This window comes from Heterodontus francisci, chromosome 1 (genome assembly GCF_036365525.1).
Source record: "Heterodontus francisci isolate sHetFra1 chromosome 1, sHetFra1.hap1, whole genome shotgun sequence".
Taxonomy (NCBI): Eukaryota; Metazoa; Chordata; class Chondrichthyes; order Heterodontiformes; family Heterodontidae; genus Heterodontus; species Heterodontus francisci.
Window position 1 is genome coordinate 44684261 of NC_090371.1, and position 18721 is coordinate 44702981.

General features: G+C 40.6%; 1 protein-coding gene across 3 annotated transcripts in view; it reads left to right on the plus strand.

Annotated features, from left to right (window-relative positions):
- nsd2 (nuclear receptor binding SET domain protein 2) overlaps window positions 1-18721 on the plus strand; it is a 223678-nt gene that overhangs the window by 173558 nt on the left and 31399 nt on the right. For 2 of the 3 annotated variants that reach the window (XM_068029807.1, XM_068029797.1), the window contains exons 13-16: window positions 2949-3149; window positions 5874-6056; window positions 11602-11758; window positions 15781-15986. In XM_068029807.1, coding sequence (XP_067885908.1) covers window positions 2949-3149; window positions 5874-6056; window positions 11602-11758; window positions 15781-15986 — 747 coding nt within the window. The remainder of the gene's footprint in view (window positions 1-2948; window positions 3150-5873; window positions 6057-11601; window positions 11759-15780; window positions 15987-18721) is intronic. The other variant, XM_068029816.1, reaches the window with a different exon arrangement.

An 18721-nucleotide genomic window follows, 5' to 3' on the forward strand; every position in this document is an offset into this window, starting at 1 on the left:
AATGGTGTCTATCCGAGATTCATGTGGCATATTCCACATGCTATTATCCTCCATGTTCCAGACGTTGCTTTGATCACAAAGGGTTCTTTTGCATACAAGCCTAAAAAACGCAATATTTTTTTCTTAACCACAGCTTCTTCCCTTTGGTACATTTCCAACTGTAACATGAACAGCATCGTGATAGTTCTAACAATATTGCTAACATGCTGAGTTACCTGGAGCTTTGATCTCCCATGATCTATTGAATTTGGTCCTCTGGTAACTTGGTCCTCTGTGTGATAAACTTAAATAAGTTTATTTACTTGTCCATAAATATCTTATATGGTGTGAAAGAAATTGTACGAGTGTCCGTCTATCAAACTTGTACTTCATTGGTATTAGATGATCTCAGTTCTTAAACTATAGCGTCACTCAGACCAGTGAAGTATAAATGGTATATACAGAACATCTCCCTAATATATTATGACGTGTACTTATTTTCAAAGGGTATTTTTTTTACCCCAAAATATTCCCCTATGGGCCCAATGTTGCCTGCTTTTTTTTATTCTCGAGATGTGAGTAACGCTGGCAAGGCCAGCATCTATTGACCATCCCTAATTGCCCTTAAGCAGGTGGTGGTGGTGAACCACCTCCTTGAACCACTGCAGTCCATGTGGTGAAGGCACACCCACAGTGCTTTTAGGAAAGGAGCTCCAGGATTTTGATCCAGCTGCAGTGAAGGAATGACGATCTAGTTCTAAGTCTGGTGTGTGACATGGAGGGGAACTTGCAGGTGGTGGTGTTCCCACGCGTCTGCTGCCCTTGTTCTTCGAGGTGGTAGAGGTCGTGACTTTGGAACGTACTATCAAAGGAGATTTGGCAAGTTGCTGCAGCGCATCTTGTAGGTGGATGGAAAATTGGTTGGTAGACAGGAAACAAAGAGTAGGGATAAATGGGTCTTTTTCTGAAAGGCAGGCAGTAGTGACTAGTGAGGTACTGCAGGGATCGGTGCTCGGACCGCAGCTATTCACAACATACATTAATGATTTAGATGAGGGAACTAAATGTAATATCTCCAAGTTTGCAGATGACACAAAACTGGGTGGGAGGGTGAGTTGTGAGGAGGATTTAGAGAGGCTTTAGAGTGATTTGGACAAGTTGAGTGAGTGGGCTAATGCATGGCAGATGCAGTATAATGTGGATAAATGTGAGGTTATCCACTTCGGTAGCAAAAATAGGAAGGCAGATTATTACCTGAACGGCTATAAACTGAGAGAGGGGAAAATGTAGCGAGACCTGGGTGTTCTCGTACACCGGTCGCTGAAGGTAAGCATGCAGGTGCAACAGGCGGTAAAAAAAGCAAATGCTATGTTGGCCTTCATAGCGAGAGGATTAGAGTACAGAAGCAGGGATGTCTTGCTGCAATTATTCAGGGCCTTGATGAGGCCACACCTGGAATATTGTGTGCAGTTTTGGTCTCCTTATCTGAGGAAGGATGTTGTTACTGTCGAGGGAGTGTAGCGAAGGCTTACCAGACTGATTCCTGGGATGGCGGGACTGACGTATGAGGAGAGATTGAGTTGGTTAGGATTATATTTGCTGGAGTTCAGAAGAGTGAGGGGGGATCTCATAGAAACCTATAAAATTCTAACAACTTGACAGGGTAGATGCAGGAAGGATGTTCCTGATGGTGGGGGAGTCCAGAACCAGGGGTCATAGTCTAAGGATACGGGGTAAACCTTTCAAGACTGAGATGAGGAGAAATTTCTTCACCCAGAGAGTGGTGAGCCTGTGGAATTCGGTACCACAGAAAGCAGTTGAGGCAAAAACATTGTACGTTTTCAAAAAGGAGTTAGATATATCTCTTGGGTCTAAAGAGATCAAAGCATATGGGGCGAAAGCTGGAACAGGCTACTGAATTGGATGATCAGCCATGATCATAATGAATGGCGGAGCAGGCTCGAAGGGCCAAATGGCCTACTGCTGCTCCTATTTTCCATGTTTCTATGGTACACACTGTTTGTGCCGGTGGTGGAGGGAGTGATTGGCACCCCATCGACCACCTTAAACAATCAAGTGAGATGCTTTGTCTTGGATGGTGTCGAGCTTCTTGAGTGTTGGAGCTGCACGTATCTAGACATCACATTCCAGACTTGTGCCTTGTAGATGGTGGACAGGCTTTGGGGAGTTGGGGGGGCGGGTGGAGGGGGTGAGTTACTTGCCACAGAATTCAGAGCACCTGTCTTACTCTTGTAGCCACAGTGTTTATATGGCTGGTCTAGTTAAGTTTCTGGTCAATGATGACCCCCAGGATGTTGGTGGAGGGGGAATACAGTAATGGTAATACCTTTGAATGTCAAGGGGATATGGTTAATTTCTCTCATTGGAGATGATCATTGCCTGGAATTTGTATGACCCAAATGTTACATGCCAGTTATCAGCCTAAACCTGAATGTTGTCCAGGTCTTGCTGCATGTACAGATTGCTTCAGTATCTGAAGAATTGCGAACTGATCATAGGGAAGTGGACAGGTATAGTATCGACATAGTGATTGATGGGTATCCCTTTGATGGGAGCAGAATAGATTATAGATAATTGTCTGAAAGGATAATCTTTTTAAATTCAGAATTTCTTGCAGCTGTGCAACCATTTCCTACAGCCATTGTTGAAGGATGAAGCTGTATGAAATAAGTTTAATATTTTCTGAAAATATTATTTGGCAATTCCTATGAAACAAATAATTTTATAGTTGATATATATCACAGTCATAGACAAATATTTACACAACATATGATGACCAAACACATTAACCTATACTGAAACTGCAAAAGACCATGATTTAATATATGCATAATTTTTAAGGACTATTTAATAGTGGTTTTTAAATTTAGTCTGTGACATTGTATTTATGGAATTTTAAAAAAAAATTCATTGGGTTTGTATTTTTTCTTTTTGTTTATTTTATGCAGGCATTCACACTTGTTTTGTGTGCAAGAAGAATGGGTCTGATGTTAAGCGTTGCATTGTTCCTCCATGTGGCAAGTTCTACCATGAGGACTGTGTAAGAAAGTACCCCCCAACTGTGTTTGAAAACAAGAGATTTCGATGCCCACTGCACACTTGTATCAGCTGCCATGCCACAAACCCGTCGAACCCCAGGGCAACAAAAGGTGCAAAATCCCAAGGATAAGTGCAAATGCCTTAAGAGCATAGATTGTTGAAAATTTACCGATGTGTAAAAATTTATTTGACAGGATTTAAATTAAGAATGAGCCTTAGAATGTCATACTATAATACTTTTTAATTAAGGCTGATATATGTGTAGTTGGCTCTTCACATGGAAGTCTGAATAAGGTAAATGCTTTGAGTGCACTGTGTTTTTTGTTGATTTAAAAGCATGTGTTTTATAGCTTTATATCTTTGGATTTCAGAAAAACATTTACCAGGTGATTGGTTTGTTCTTGCATTTGAAAGGCACAAAATGGGAGGGGTGGGGTGGGGTAGCATTAGGTTTCCAAAAGTGGATCAGAAATTGATTATAAGGGTGCTTTAGGGATTAATACACGAGCCATTATTAACATCAATGTACATAAATTATTTGGAATTGAGAATAAAATCTAGCTGTTTGGTTGCTGATATAAAATGAGGGAAAAGGAGGTCTATTTACAATTTTTGAGACAGTACACCATTGAGTACAGCTTGGCATTGAGTGGATGTACCAAAAAAATAGCCAACGCTACTTTGAATTAAACACCTGAGGTAGCAGGGAAGCTATTGACACTAGAAATGTTCAGGAAGACCACATCAAGGTGTTCAAGATATTTGACATTCGCAAACCTAGCAAAGATGGGCGGGCTTGAGCTCAATGGAGATAAGGTGAACAGATGGTTTACTTTTAACTATATTACACAGAAGATGAATACCTACGTAGAATGAACAGACCATTATGGGTGACAGTGCAGGCAGACAATGTGGACACATTCAGAACAAAGCTGTATGGATATTTGGCAGATAAAGTGATTAAGAATGAGTTTGAGAGTGGAAATAGTGAACATTATTTCATACTTTGCGACCAGGTAATGTATTGTAATGGTCTTTTCTCATCCTGTGTGTTTTATGTTCCTACAACAGTATGTATTCATTATACTTTCACATATTCAAATGTGTCAAATTGCTTCACAATTGTGATTCACACATGAGAATGAGTAGGTGGGCAAGTGTAGGGAAGGTGTCCAAAAATACAGTAAATATGGTAAATTTTAAGGAAGCTTTTGAATGTGTGAAGGGGTGTGGCAAAATGAAGGGGTTTAGGGAGAAAGTTCCAGAATGTGGGGGAAGATGATTGAAGTTGAATAGAAAGAGAGGGAACATAGAACATAAACTAGTTAGAAGAATTGGACATAGCATGAGGAAAGGTTGCAAAGATAGGAAATATCAATGATGTGTAGCTGGCAAGAATTTTAGAAGTCAGTGAATTATGGGACAGAGAAGATTGGGATGATAGATGGCAGGGATTTTGTGCAGATAGAATGCCTGTGATAGAATTCTGGATGAGTTGGTTCTTTCCATTGGATAGAGTTTCACTGGCCCTCAAGTGGATATTGGAAAAGTTGAGTCTGAAGGTGTTTCAGATTTTGAAGTGGAAGTTCTAGTGATGAATTGGGTGTGGAATTTTACACTGAGCTGCATTGAACAGATCACAAGACTGCCATTCATCAGGTTCAATTTATGCAGGCATTTGGATTAGTTATGCCCAAATTCAGTTCATGTGTTCAATGCATAATGGTTGAACTTTTATAGTGCAGAACCTTAACAGTGGTCATTTTGACACATTATGCATATTTAAATTTCTATACCAAATCCCAGAACCATGGTTTAGTTGAAATAGAATTCTTTATCTTGAAAAATAAACTAAATGACTAAATATTGAAAAAGTATCCAAATGCACCTATGTTATGATTACTTAGTGTGAAGTTTTTCTTTAGGGAGGAGTGGGAATAAAGTATAGTATTAAATCTAAGATGAGACTACTTGCAAATGTATTTCATGTGTAATTCTGCATATTTGCTATATCTTAAAGCTACATTCCCCACACATTATTGTTTTAAATACTTTCAAAAATTATTTTTTAAAAACAGGACTTCATTTAAATGCACTCAAATACCTGATTAAATTGGTGAAAAGCTATTTCTGTCTAATCACAGAGGCTACTATATAATCTTGTAATAACATGGCTCAAGCCAATATTCATATCGCTTTTGGATGTCATTCCACCATATTATCAGGAATCAGGTGATGGAAGCAGTTTATCAAATTCATCAGCAAAATTTTATAACACTTCATAAGCCTGTAAAGGAGAAGTTCACTTGAATACCAAATCTAAGAATCACTTACAAAGCCAAGCTGATTCACAACTGAGACAGTAATTTTTTTTTCCAGTTTAGACTAGTTCCGTTAGATTCTGGAAAAACCTGTACCTTTGTAATCTTGTGCATTTTTTCCAAAATGTTTATCTGCTATATAAATCATATCTTTTAAAAGTTACCTTATCAGCAAACATTTGTGACATAAAGCAAGAAATAAAAACTAAATAATTTGTAATGTGTTGGAAATGATGACGCTTAAATCCAAGTAAAATTTCTGTGTTTCTTGATATAATTGAAAGATAAAATATTAATTAAATCGCTTGAAGTCCCAGCGAATACAGGAGCATTCAAATGTACCATTCATGGAAGGAAATTTTTATTGAGGTGGAATAGCACAGTGCTTTTAAGTAAAATTGTTGATGATGATCTGTTTTAGAATATTTCTGTATGAATTTACTGACAATTGAGATGAAGCTTTAAGAAAATGACAACTTAATTTGAAGGGTAACACTAAATTCTCTATGTTAGCAGGGCGAATGATACGCTGTGTCCGCTGTCCTGTGGCTTATCATGGAGGGGAGACCTGTACTGCAGCAGGGTCTGTGATACTGACAGCCAACAGTATTATCTGTAGCAACCATTTTGCTCCAAAAAAGGGTTACAGTCATCATGCCCATGTCAATGTTAGCTGGTGTTTTGTGTGCTCAAGAGGTTAGTTTAAGATACTTTCACTGTTGGATTTTGTAAATTGGTTATTTTAGTCTTTTGAATATTTAGCTTTACAAACTGATTAATTGAATCTGCAGCTTTTAACTTGTAAAGGTAATCTTTCCCTCTGTCTTTTATATACTGATGAGTTTTTTTCTGAAATGGGGACACACACACACACGCCTCCACACAAGTGCCCGTCCAGCCGCACATGTGGCCCCCACACATACACTTTGGACACTTTTCCTTTCATTTCCCAGAAGTCAGTTGTTATAAGATCTCATCCTACTGTTGTTCCTTATTCTTTTCACATCATCTTTTAACTTACTAATTTTTTTAATTTATTTTATTTAATTTATTCATATTTTAACGAATTTATAATGGCAAGATAAGGGCATATCTTCTGAAAAGCTTAGCTTGCTTTTAAACAATGTTCTTCCGTAGTCATCAACTGTGACCTCTGTTTTCAGAGCTTGTTTGGTGTTACTAGCTCGATGCTTTTACCTGTATTCTACAACTAAATCGCCCATAGATTTTCTGATGGTTTTTGTGTCACCTCCTGATGCACAATTTCACACAGAGAACACGAATGTTCAAGAGCAAATTATCTTAAGCGCTGTTCCCAAAATCTGATTAAGCTGACTGCCATGGCTACCTTGACTATACTTACTCACACCCTGCCTCCTGTAAGGACTCCATTCCATTCTCCCAGTTTCTCCGTCTTCGACGCATCTGCTCTGATGATGCAATCTTCCACAACAGCAGCTCTGATATGTCTTCCTTTTTCCTTAACCGAGGATTGACAGGGCCCTCAACTGTGTCCGGCCTGTTTCCCACACCTCTGCCCTCACCCCTTCCCCTCCCTCCCAGAACCGCAACAGGGTTCCCCTTGTCCCCACTTTCCACCCCACCAGTCTCCACATCCAAAGGATCATCCGCTGCCATTTCCACCATGTCCAGCATGATGCCACTACCAAACGCATCTTCCTCTCCCCTGTCAGCATTCCGAAGGGATCGTTACCTCCACGACATCCTGGTCCACTCCTCCATTACCCCCACCACCTCGTCTCCTTCCCATGCCATCGCAGGAGGTGTAATACCTGCGTTTTTACCTCCTCTCTCCTCACTATCCAAGGCCCCAAACTCTGCTTTCAGGTGAAACAGCGATTTACTTATACTCCTCTCAATTTAGTATACTGTATTCGCTGTTCACAATGCGGTCTCCTCTACAATGGGGAGACTAAACGCAGATTGGGTGACTGCTTTGCGGAACACCTCCACTCAGTCCGAAAACATGACCCCGAGCTTCCTGTCGCTTGCCATTTCAACACACCTCCTGCTCTCATGCCCATATCTCTGCCCTGGGCTTGCTGCAGTGTTCCAGTGAAGATCAACGCAAGCTTGAGGAACAGCACCTCATTTACCGATTAGGCACGCTACAGCCTACCGGACTGAACATTGAGTTCAATCGTTTTAAAGCATGACTGGTCCCTGCTTTTTTTATTTTTAGTTTTACTTTTTTATTTTGATTTAATTTGTCTCATTATTCAATTTTTTTTAACTATGTGCCTGCCCACTTTTTTTCATGTTTGTGCTTTTGGCTAGGGCTTTCATTGTTCTGTCATTTAACACCCTCTCTGCACCAACTCTTTATCGTTCACCACGCCATTAACACACTCTTTGCCTTTGCCCCATGACCTCCTTGTCAGTTATTCTCTGTGACCCTATGTTCTATCAACACCTTCCCTTTTGTTCTCTTTTGCCCCATCCCCACTTTATTTGCTTAAAACCTATTACATTTGGCAGGCAAGCCCCCCACCTGGCAAGAATGAGACACATATTTCGTCACATCAGCATTAAAACTTAAAATTGGTGCTGGGAAAAAAAGAGGTCTAACACAAGGAATTGCCAGGCCCCTTGCCAGAAAGACCTTTTTTTGCATGCTAGCAGACAGTGTTGGAACAAGGGACCCAGTCCTTGCTTCCCCAGTACACAGAAGTGGTCAGACCAGTTTAGTCATATGACTAACTGGCTGTTGGCTTTTTGAATTTGAACTTGCCACAGAGAATTTGAACTCGGAAAGCTCTTTTCTCCTGGACAGAGAACACCTCTCTGCTGTCTGCTCCTGTCTCTTTCTCACGGAACTGAAGACCCATTGAAGACACATGAACCCCATGAGAGAAAGGTCTCCTACAGTGAACAAGGTTGAAGAAGAATACTGGCCCCCAGCGAAAAGCAAGACTACTTAGAATCAAGGACTACAGCGAGCTCGAAGCACATTTTGGGGCGCCACAGTGGCGCAGTGGTTATCACCGCTCCAGTGACCCAGGTTCGGTTCTGGGTACTGCCTGTGCGGAGTTTGCAAGTTCTCCCTGTGACCGCGTGGGTTTCCTCCGGGTGCTCCGGTTTCCTCCCACATGTCAAAGACTTGCGGGTTGATAGGTAAATTGGCCATTGTAAAAATTGCCCCTAGTGTCGGTAGGTGGTAGGAGAATTGAAGGAAGGTGGGGATGTGAGAGGGAAAATGGGATGAATGTAGGATTGGTATAAATGGGTGGTTGATGATCGGCGCGGACACGGTAGGCCGCAGGACCTGTTTTGGTGCTGTATCTCTCTATGACTAAAAGCCCCTCTTCAGAGGTTGCCTCAAACATTTTACTTTATTTTTCTTCTCTTTTCTGTCCCTATTTGCATGTGCGTATCGCGTATGCATGTTAATGTGGGGTGCAGCGTGTATCCGTAGGTGTTTACCGTATTAGAGTTTAAGTTTAAAGTTTAATAAATTTCACTTTTCTTCTTTAAACCTAAGAAAGCCTGTTTATGCTCATTTCTTTGCCTTATAATTGGAAAGTGGTGAACAAGGATTCACTAAGGGGGGAGCTCAAAACACTGTGTTTAAAAATCAAACCCTGTTACAATAAGACCAGGTGAAGGCTGAAAAGACCCTTAGACACCTTTCTCACCTGCTCATAACAGAAATTTGGGTGCTAGCGTCCGGAATTTTACCCACAGACAAATGAGAGAAATTGGAAGTAGGAAGCCAAATTGTTCGCAATCAAAAAAGAGCAAGATTAATACAGGTTTTCTTGTGGTTGTGTGTGCTTGAATGCTAACATGTCTACAACTGAAACTAGCAGCTATCCAAGCCAGGCTGAAGTAACTTGGTATAAGTTGAAAGCACTGTCTGTGGAGGAGTTGAGAAAAATGGCTGAGCAGTGTGGGATCATTGTACATGGCAAGGCTAGGAAGTCTGAACTCCTAAGGCTAGTGGCCAACCACTTTTCTCTTGAATCAGAAGAGGCAGAAGCAATGTTAGAAGTACACCCAGATAGGGTACTGCTAGCAAAGATGCAATTGCAACAAAAGAAACTTGAAATAGAAGACAGGGAAAGAGAGCAAGAGGCAGGCGAGGGAGAAAGAAAGAGCCTTCCAGAAGGAACAGGAAGAAAAAGAAAGACAGGAGAAGGAACGAGAGGGAATATTCCAGAAAGAATCCAAAGAGAGAGAGCTGAAGCGGATTGAGTTAACTAGTGGTGACAGAGTAACCCCAATGAAAGCATGGCCAATATGGAGGAGCATAATTCAGGGCTGGGTACAAAATTGCTAAAATTAGCTCAATTAATTCCAAAATTCAATGAGGAAGATGTAGAAGAATATTTTGTGTCCTTTGAGAAACTGGCAAGGCAGCTAAAATGGCCAGCTGAGACCTGGTCCCTTTTAATACAAAGCTAACTGGAAAACCCCATGAGGTTTATTCCTTGTTGCCAGATGAGAGTTCATCAAATTATAAACCGACCAAAAATGCTATCCTTGGGGCATATGAATTAGTACCCGAAGCCTACCACCAAAAGTTTAGAACTCGCAAAAAGCAAGCTAATCAAACTTATCTGGAGTTTGAAAGAAGTAAGGAGCTGGCTTTTGACCAGTGGCTGAGGGCTCTTAAAATACAGCTAAGCTATGAGACTCTCAGAAGTAATCCTGTTAGAGGAATTTAAAAACACTCTTGCACCCTCAATAAAGACCCACGTAGAGGAGCAGCGGGTTCAGGGAGCCCAGCAAGTAGTCGTTCTGGCTGATTAGTTTGCTTTAATTTATAAGTCGGTTTCCCAGGGAAAACCTTTCCTAATCACCCCCACAAATCTGAAAAGGACAAAGGATGAGAAAGTGATATCTGCCCAGGCAGTACTGGAAGAGAAAGGAAAGCAGGAGACACGGGGCTCTCCTCCAGCCAAAAAGGAAGGTGCTGTGAGCAAGAGAGAGACCCGGAGACCAGTGTGCTTCCATTGTAAGAAGGCAGGGCATTCTTTGCCTTATAATTGGAAAGTGGTGAACAAGGATTTACCAAGGGGGAGCTCAACACAATGTGTTTAAAAATCAAACCCTGTTACAATAAGACCAGTTGAAGGCTGACAAGACCCCTAGACGCCTTTCTCACCTAGTCATAACACATTTCTAACATTTGCCAGTTCTGTTGAAAGGTCACTGACCTGAAACGTTAACTTTGCCCCTCTCTCCACAGATGCTGCCAGACCCGCTGAGTATTTTCCAGCACTTTTCGTTTTTATTTAAGCTGATAGATACCTTCTTACAAGTCCATCTTCAGAACTGTGCCAGCCGCATCCAGGTCTGGCTTGACACTGAAGCCAGCCAAAGTTACTCTTCCAGCATGATAAATGCTAAGTCACAAATAAATGGGCATTAGCGCAGACTTTCTATGCTGAAGTCTTGGCTGATTTCTCTGAACGAATTACCTAAATCACAGTGCCATCCGCTACACACAGTGCTGCAACAGAAGTTTCTGTACCTGCTATTGCAAATAAAGAGAACCTAATTTTTGAGGTTCTTTACCCCCTTGGTTATCTTCCTGACATTCCCCAACCACATGAGCTGAACGCACATAGCCAGTAGGCAGTCCCAATCAAATATTTCCTTTCCCTGTCCAGGTAGCACCCAGCATCTCCTTGTGATCCATTCTACAACTAGACTTTTATCAACAACTTCCTCAAATCAGTACTTCACTATTGTCATCAGTGCCCATTGGCTTCAGATTTCAACAGGTGCCCTATCAGTGATGGATACAGGTTCAATTTTCCTTCCTGAGGATATGTTTCTAATCTCTGTTACATGGCTAAGGACGTACAAAAATGAGGCACTTGTCTGTTGCAGAAGGGATGGGAATAAGAGGAAGAATTATCCATAAACAGCTCTGTTACATTTCCTAAGTGCCATGTAAAAGCATCTTTTAGTTAATATTTATTCAAATGTGTAAGTACATGTTCTAAAAATGGGTCCTGTAATGCCCCTTGTTCTATTGTAGGTCTGTATATTTAGTGGAGGAATAAAAATACGTGGCTGATGATTTCCTCTCTACTGTTTCCCTACATCACCACTGCTACATTTCAAAGTAAATAAAGTGACTCGTTGCACCTGAAGTGCTTTGAGTGTTTTCTGAGAGGTATAATAGGTGCAAAACTTAGTTTCTTTTAAGCATCATGTAAATTTCTATAAAAGGTGTTGCCCTGTGTTAAATTTAGCTTATTTCCTACAGGAGGAAGCCTTTTGTGCTGTGAGTCCTGTCCTGCAGCATTTCACCCAGAATGCCTCAACATTGATATGCCGGAGGGGAGCTGGTATTGCAATGATTGCAAAGCTGGCAAGAAGCCACGCTACAAAGATATCATCTGGGTTAAACTGGGTAGCTACAGGTTAGTGCAAATAGTTTGCTGTTATTTACAAGTTTTGTTAAAATAAAATGAAAAAATCTTATTTATGAAAAAGCATTCCATGGTACCGTTAATAGGATTTCAAAGCTGGAAACAAATTTCAGATCCAAGATTGTTTTGTAGCAAATAAATAATGCAAATTAGGTGCTGCTCCATTTGGGTACATCCTTAAAAGACCATTCCCGTGTGAATTGTTTAGCTGAATGATCTGGATCTAGAAGTTTCTGGCAGGCTGTGGAGGCATTAGAATTACAGAGGGGTGGGACTTGTTGTGAGTCCTGGCCTTAGCTCCATCCCAAATCCTGGGGATGGAGCCATTTACATGAAAGGGCAGACACCCAATCCATTTGCTTTGTGGGCATCTAACCCAGAGTGAGATTGGGATATTGGAGTGGTCCCTCAGGGCAACTGTTATTGAAACCCCCCACTGTCAACATCCTAGGGGGTTACCATTGACTAGGAACTGGATTGGAGTAGCCACATAAATACCGTGGCTACAAGAGCAGGTCAGAGGCGAGAAATCCTGTGGCGAGTAACTCCTGACTCCCCAAAGCCTGTCCACCATCTACAAGGCACAAGTCAGGAGTGTGATGGAATACTCTCCACTTGCCTGGATGGGTGCAGCTCCATCAACACTCAAAAAGCTCGACACCATCCAGGACAAAGCAGCCCACTTGATTGGCACCCCATTCACAAACATTCACTCCCTCCACCACTGACGCACAGTGTCAACAGTGTGTACCATCTACAAGATGCACTGCAGCAACACACTAAGGCTCCTTAGACAGCACCTTCCAAACCCATGACCTCTACCACCTAGAAGGACAAGGGCATCAGTTACATGGGAACACCACCACCTGCAAGTTCCCCTCCAAGCCACACACCATCCTGACTTGGAACTGTATCGTCGTTCCTTCACTGTTGCTGGGTCAAAATCCTGGAACTCCCTTCCTAACATCACTGTGTGTGTACCTACCCCACATGGACTGCAGCGGTTCAAGAAGGCAGCTCGCCACTGCCTTCTCTAGGGCAGTTAGGGATGGATAATAAATGCTGTCCTGGCCAGCGACGCCCACATCCCATGAATGAATTTTTAAAAATTATGACTGAGCAAGAGTCACATCTGGTAAATAGTGACCAGGAAGGTGCAGCTTCAAAAGTCAGAAGAATTTAGAAATAACAAAATACTGAGGAAGATCTGCAGTTTTTGCTTCCCAGGAAAAAAATAATTTTTGTAAGACATTGTGATTGCAACACATAGGGAATGGAAGGCATATTTGCAGATTAGAAGGGTCAAGCGAGAAAACTATAGAGCGGGCTTTAATAAATAGAGCCAGAAATGTTGAGAGGTAAGAAAAGGATATCTTATCCAAAAGTGTGAATAGGGCATCCCAGTTTTAAACTCACAGATGGACTTGGGCCTTATAAGAAATTGTGGAATTTCTCCTGTCCTCTCTCCTAATTCTCTTAGTAACAATTTTTAATTGATTTCTTGTTACCAACTCCCTAATCACAAGAAATAGTCTTTCCCTATTCACTATCAAAACCCTGCATGATTTTAAAAACTTCTATTGAATTTCCCCTTGTTCTAGTGGAAATCATCTCAGTATTTCAAGTCTCTCCTTGGCATCGTTCTGCATACTCTCTAGATTTCGCATCCTTCCTATAATGGGATGCCCAAAGCTGCACAGAACTCTAAACTCTTAACAATCGTTTTGTACAAAATTCTTATCTCTTTTCTCTTGTACTCTTAACCTGTTTATATAATCTAAAATGCTTTTGCTTTTCATGGCTTTATCTACCTAGACTTTCTCTACAATATTCAGTATCTTCCCATAGAAGGTACATGTATCCATTTCTGGTTTTCCTTCCAACAGCATATTACCTGATACTTCTGTACAGTTGATCGCCTCTCCCATCTGACTGCCCATTCTAGTAATCTGTCCTACTGAAGTATTTTACATTAGTGCATGCTGTGTACCAAGCCCTCTCCTGTTGCATCAACTGATCGCTGGGTGACACCACTTCTAACACTTGAACACTAATAAATTACACTAATTAGCCCTAATCCTTTGGTTTCTATCCGTTAACTAACTCTGTGTCCAGGCATCTTGTGAGACATCTTATCAAATTGTTTCTAAAAATCACATCTACTGCTTTCTGTTTATCAATCCAATCAGGTGCTGCTTCAGGAAGCTTATTCCTGTCTCCTTATTGAAGAGGAGAACCACATTTACTCCCAGTCCTCTGGCATTATTTTTCCTTTCTGCCAATTTTGAAAATGGCAATCGGAACTTTGGCTATTTCTTTCCTAGTTTCCCTCGAGTTCCTCATAAGTAAAGCATCTGGTCCCAGTGATTTGTCTATTTAAGATTTGGTTAGCTTCTTTAGTGCTATTACTCTTTGATAGTAATCTCCACTAATTGTTCTACACACCTCTAGTGGTTTTATAATGCCAATAGTCAACTTCCATGTGAAAACTGAGGAAAAAAAGCTTAAATAATATCTATTCTCAGACATTCTGCACTGTAAGCTTGCCTCCAGCTTTGCTACATCCTTTATATTTGACCTTGCTTTAATTTTTATGTACTGCTGTATAAGTGCTGATCGTTTTTCAGTACACTTAACAAAGTATAGTTGATTTGTACCATTTCTGTTTCAATGTTTAAATATTTTCCGTTGTTTATCTACAGTTCTATTTAGCAATGTTTCCTCATTTATGTCTCGAATTTGTTTTTCCCCATTCAAGTGCCCTTTCTTCATCCTCCCTTTTCTCATGACAAATATATTAAAAATCTGTAGCAATATTGCTTCCACAAACCTCTCTAATTTGTCTCCAAGTTTCATAATTTCCTTTCCACTGTTTGGCAATATAATCCTAGCAGTAATGGTAATGTAATCCCTGGCTTTCTCAATCTTTGCACCACCTCTTCAATTTTTTTGTGTTCTTATGGGATATTGTCTCCAAATAATCTGTCCTTTCGTATTCCTCTTGTTAGTTTTATACCCAGGTATATTTAATTGCCAAGCAAGAGCAAAATCCATCAGTTCTGACTAAAGGTCATTGACCTGAAATGTTAACTCTTGTTTCTGCTTCCACAGATGCTGCCTGAACCTGCAATTTCCAGCATTTTCTGTTTTTATATTTAATTGCCAATCCTGACCCAGCTGCATCAGGTTTCAATTACAGCTCCAATGTCATGTTTTTTTTTAATTTTAATCATTGTCTCTGCCTCAGTTTGTTTTCTTGGCCTCTTTGTGTTGATGTACATACATTTTATTTTAAAACAAAAACAGAAAATGCTGGAAATACTAAGCAGGTCAGGCAGCATCTGTAGAGAGAAAAGTAGAGATAACATTTCAGATTGATGACCTTTTGTCAGAACATTTTATTTTTGTTTGTCTTCCCACATCTGGGTTTCTTTTTTGACATCTTGTCCTGCTTAATCTCTTTTTTTTTCTCTCTCTATTTGTCTATTATTTACACAGCTACAGTTTATTTTCCATTTCAAGGTATACTCCAGCCCCCTCCACTTTATTTGTTTAACTCCACCATTCACACAGCTGAAGTTAGCCTCCCAGCTTTGTTCAGGTATCAGCCACCTTAAATGTTGGCACTAAAATAAAAGCAAAATACTGCAGATGCTGGAAATCTGAAATAAAAACAAGAAATGCTGGAAATACTCAGCAGGTCTGCAGCATCTGTGGAGAGAAAAGCAGAGTTAACATTTCTGATGAAGGGTCACTGACCTGAAACGTTAACTCTGCTTCTCTCTCCACAGATGCTGCCAGACCGTTTGAGCATTTCCAGCATTTCTTGTTTTATTACCTTAAATGTTGGTGCTGATTGCTGTTTATTTTCATAGAAACGGACAGGATTTTTACAATGAAGGTTGGGAGCTATTATCTTATTACTTTATTATTTGATTAGGCTGAACTTACTTGTTGCAATAATCTGGTTTCACTTTTGTACTGATTACCCAAAATCTGCTATCCAAACACAGGTGGTGGCCCGCTGAGATATGTCACCCAAGAAATGTTCCGACAAATATTCAAAATATGAAGCACGAGATTGGCGAGTTTCCAGTTCACTTCTTTGGATCAAATGACTACTTCTGGACCTATCAGGCACGCGTATTTCCTTATATGGAAGGCGATAAGGGAAGCAAAGACAACAAAATCAAAAGCCTCAGCCAATCCTTTAGAAAAGGTACTACTATTAAAATTGAAATACAGTGGTTAATTGAAATTTGTTTGCAGCTTTAAGCTTTCATAGAAGCACAGAAAGAGGCTGTTCAGCCCATCGACTCCTTGCTGGCTCTCTGTAGAGGAACCCAATCAGTTTCATTTTCCAACTCTTTCCCCATAGCCCTGCAAGTTTATTTCCCTCCAATGCCCATCCAGTTTGCATTTCATTACCACTTGCTGCATTAAAAATCTCCTCTGCACCCTCTCGAGGACTGTCACATCCTTCTGAAAGTCTGGTGACCAGAACTGGATGCAGTACTCTACTTGTGACCTAACCAGAGCTTTATAAAGGTTCAGCATAACTTCCTGCTTTTGTACTCAATATCTCTATTTATGAAGCCCAAGAGCCCATATGCTTCGCTAACTGCTCTCTCAATATGTCCTGCCACCTTTTAATGTCTATGTACCTGAACCCCCTGGTTCCTCTGTCCCTGCACACTTGTTGGAACTGTGCCATTAAGTCTATATTACCTCTTCCTACCCCTTCTGCCAAAATGCATCACCTCACGCTTGTACATACGAACATGCGAATTAGGAGCAGGAGTATTGAATTCCATCTGCTGCTTGGCTGCACATTCTGCTAGCCTATCTATGTCTTGTTGCAGTTGATTGGTATCATCTTCAGTTTGCCACACCTCCAAGTTTGGTATCATCGGCAAATTTTGAAATTTTACTCTGTGTATTCAATGTCCAAATTATATATATAATATTATCTACCTGGCAAAGTCAAAAATAGATAAAGATTTTATAAAGTGGTGCCTTATTTCATTTAACATTAGTCTGAAGAGGATAGCTGAGGTATTTTATTTAGGTTGAGTTTTGTGACAATTTACTATATTAATAACATAAGGGTAGCTCCCTCCATGTAATTCCCCTACTTGGCAACTTGCTGATCTCTCTTGTGTGTGCAAAGCTGAGTAGAATGCCTAGGTGCTGCTTCCCGGGTGGGTGGGAGGAAAGCAGAACTTGGGACGAGTACTAATGCAGGTGCCGGCACTGTGAGAGCTGGTTAGAGTGGCAATGGCAGAGATTTAAGAGCAGATCACCTGCTTGCCATTTGCAAAGTGTAATTATTTTTGAATTATGTACTTTTCTGGCAGTTGCAAAATATATTTTAATCTCAGTACTTGGGAACTTGCAATGATATATCAATAGGTGAAGGGTTTTGGATATGTTCTTTGGCTATAAGCATTTTATTTGTCTGAGATGCAGTTAATATTTGCTGCCCTAATACCCATTAAAACAATTCTCTGAATGCTAGTTATCGCTTTATGAACAGATTTTTAAAAATCAATTGGCTCCATTCCTGTAATACTCTTTTCTGCTTGTTTCTCATCCTTCTGACTTTCTGTCAACTCTTTTCTTCCGTCTCGCTCACACTTTGTGTCTGAAAATCACATCATTGTTTCTGTATTTGATTGATTGTCTAACTTTTTCCTCACATTACCTTTTTCCTATGAGTCTCCCTTCCCTGTACCTTAAACGCTCTTTCTTCTTTGCCTCTCTACCTCTGTGGAGACTTGGGGCTCCAACCCTTTCATAGCCATAGACTTAATTTATGCACTCTCCTTGGACCCAACCAAGATTCCTTTCTGGCATCAATCTAATACTTGAAATCTCTACAAAACACATGTGGTGTGGGACATGTTTTTAGGTGTATCTCATGCATGGGCTACCTCTGGGCACCTCTAATACTACTACTCGGTAAGGATGCTTAAACTTTATAGGAAAGGAGTACCCACTCACACCTACCAGTCATACCTTCCTGATAACCTGGGTGGCTTGAGTTAGTGAATCTTAACCTGAAGAAAGAGCCCAAAAGTGCTTGATCTGGCTGTGCTCTGATCATAATCTAAGCATATAGCATTTTATTTATTGAAATGCCCATATTTCATTCTTTTTATCTAATCTATAAAGACCGTTAGAAAGAAATGTTATTTTTTCCGAGGGGTCTAGAACCTGGCACAATGTTGAAGAGACTGGAATAAAAACACAAAATGCTTGAAGCACTCAGCAGGTCAAGCAGCATCTGTGGGGTTAATGTATAAGGGTGTGCTGTAACTTTTATCAATGCAACTCTGACATATTACATAAAAATTCTGGAAGAAGTCAGAGAACCACTCTTTCATGCTAATTCACAATGAGATTGTTTAACCACCAGTGCTTAGTGCTCTCCAATACATTTGGCTTAACTAAACACAATCTTGAAAACAAAGTCAAAAGTTTTACATGCTGGAAACAACAGCAGTAGATGTGCTCTGGGTTCTAAGAGACAAGCCAACAGGTTACTGTAGCAGTTGGTAACTATTTTTGTGCACAAGCAACCAGGAAAAAGGCAAAGCACTAGCACTTCACACATTGTTCATTTAAAATTAAACTCCTAGTAAGCCCAGGAAATTGTTCCAGATTGAAAGAGCAAATACTATTTTTTGCACACCCAGGACCTAAATATGCAACGGCCCTGATCTTGTGAAATCTACCAATTGTGAATTTTCAGTGTTAACAATGGGCTGGATTTTCAAGACTCTCCACTAGGAATGGTGGCAGGCGGGATATGAAGATAGCAAAGGAGGAGTCCTGATGCCGGCAGGCTTTGTACCTATCGCAGTGGCGGTGAGGCCTCATGGCAACCGCCCCACTGCTCAGCGACGGGACCACGATTTCCATATTTAAATTAATTTACCTACCTGAATTAAT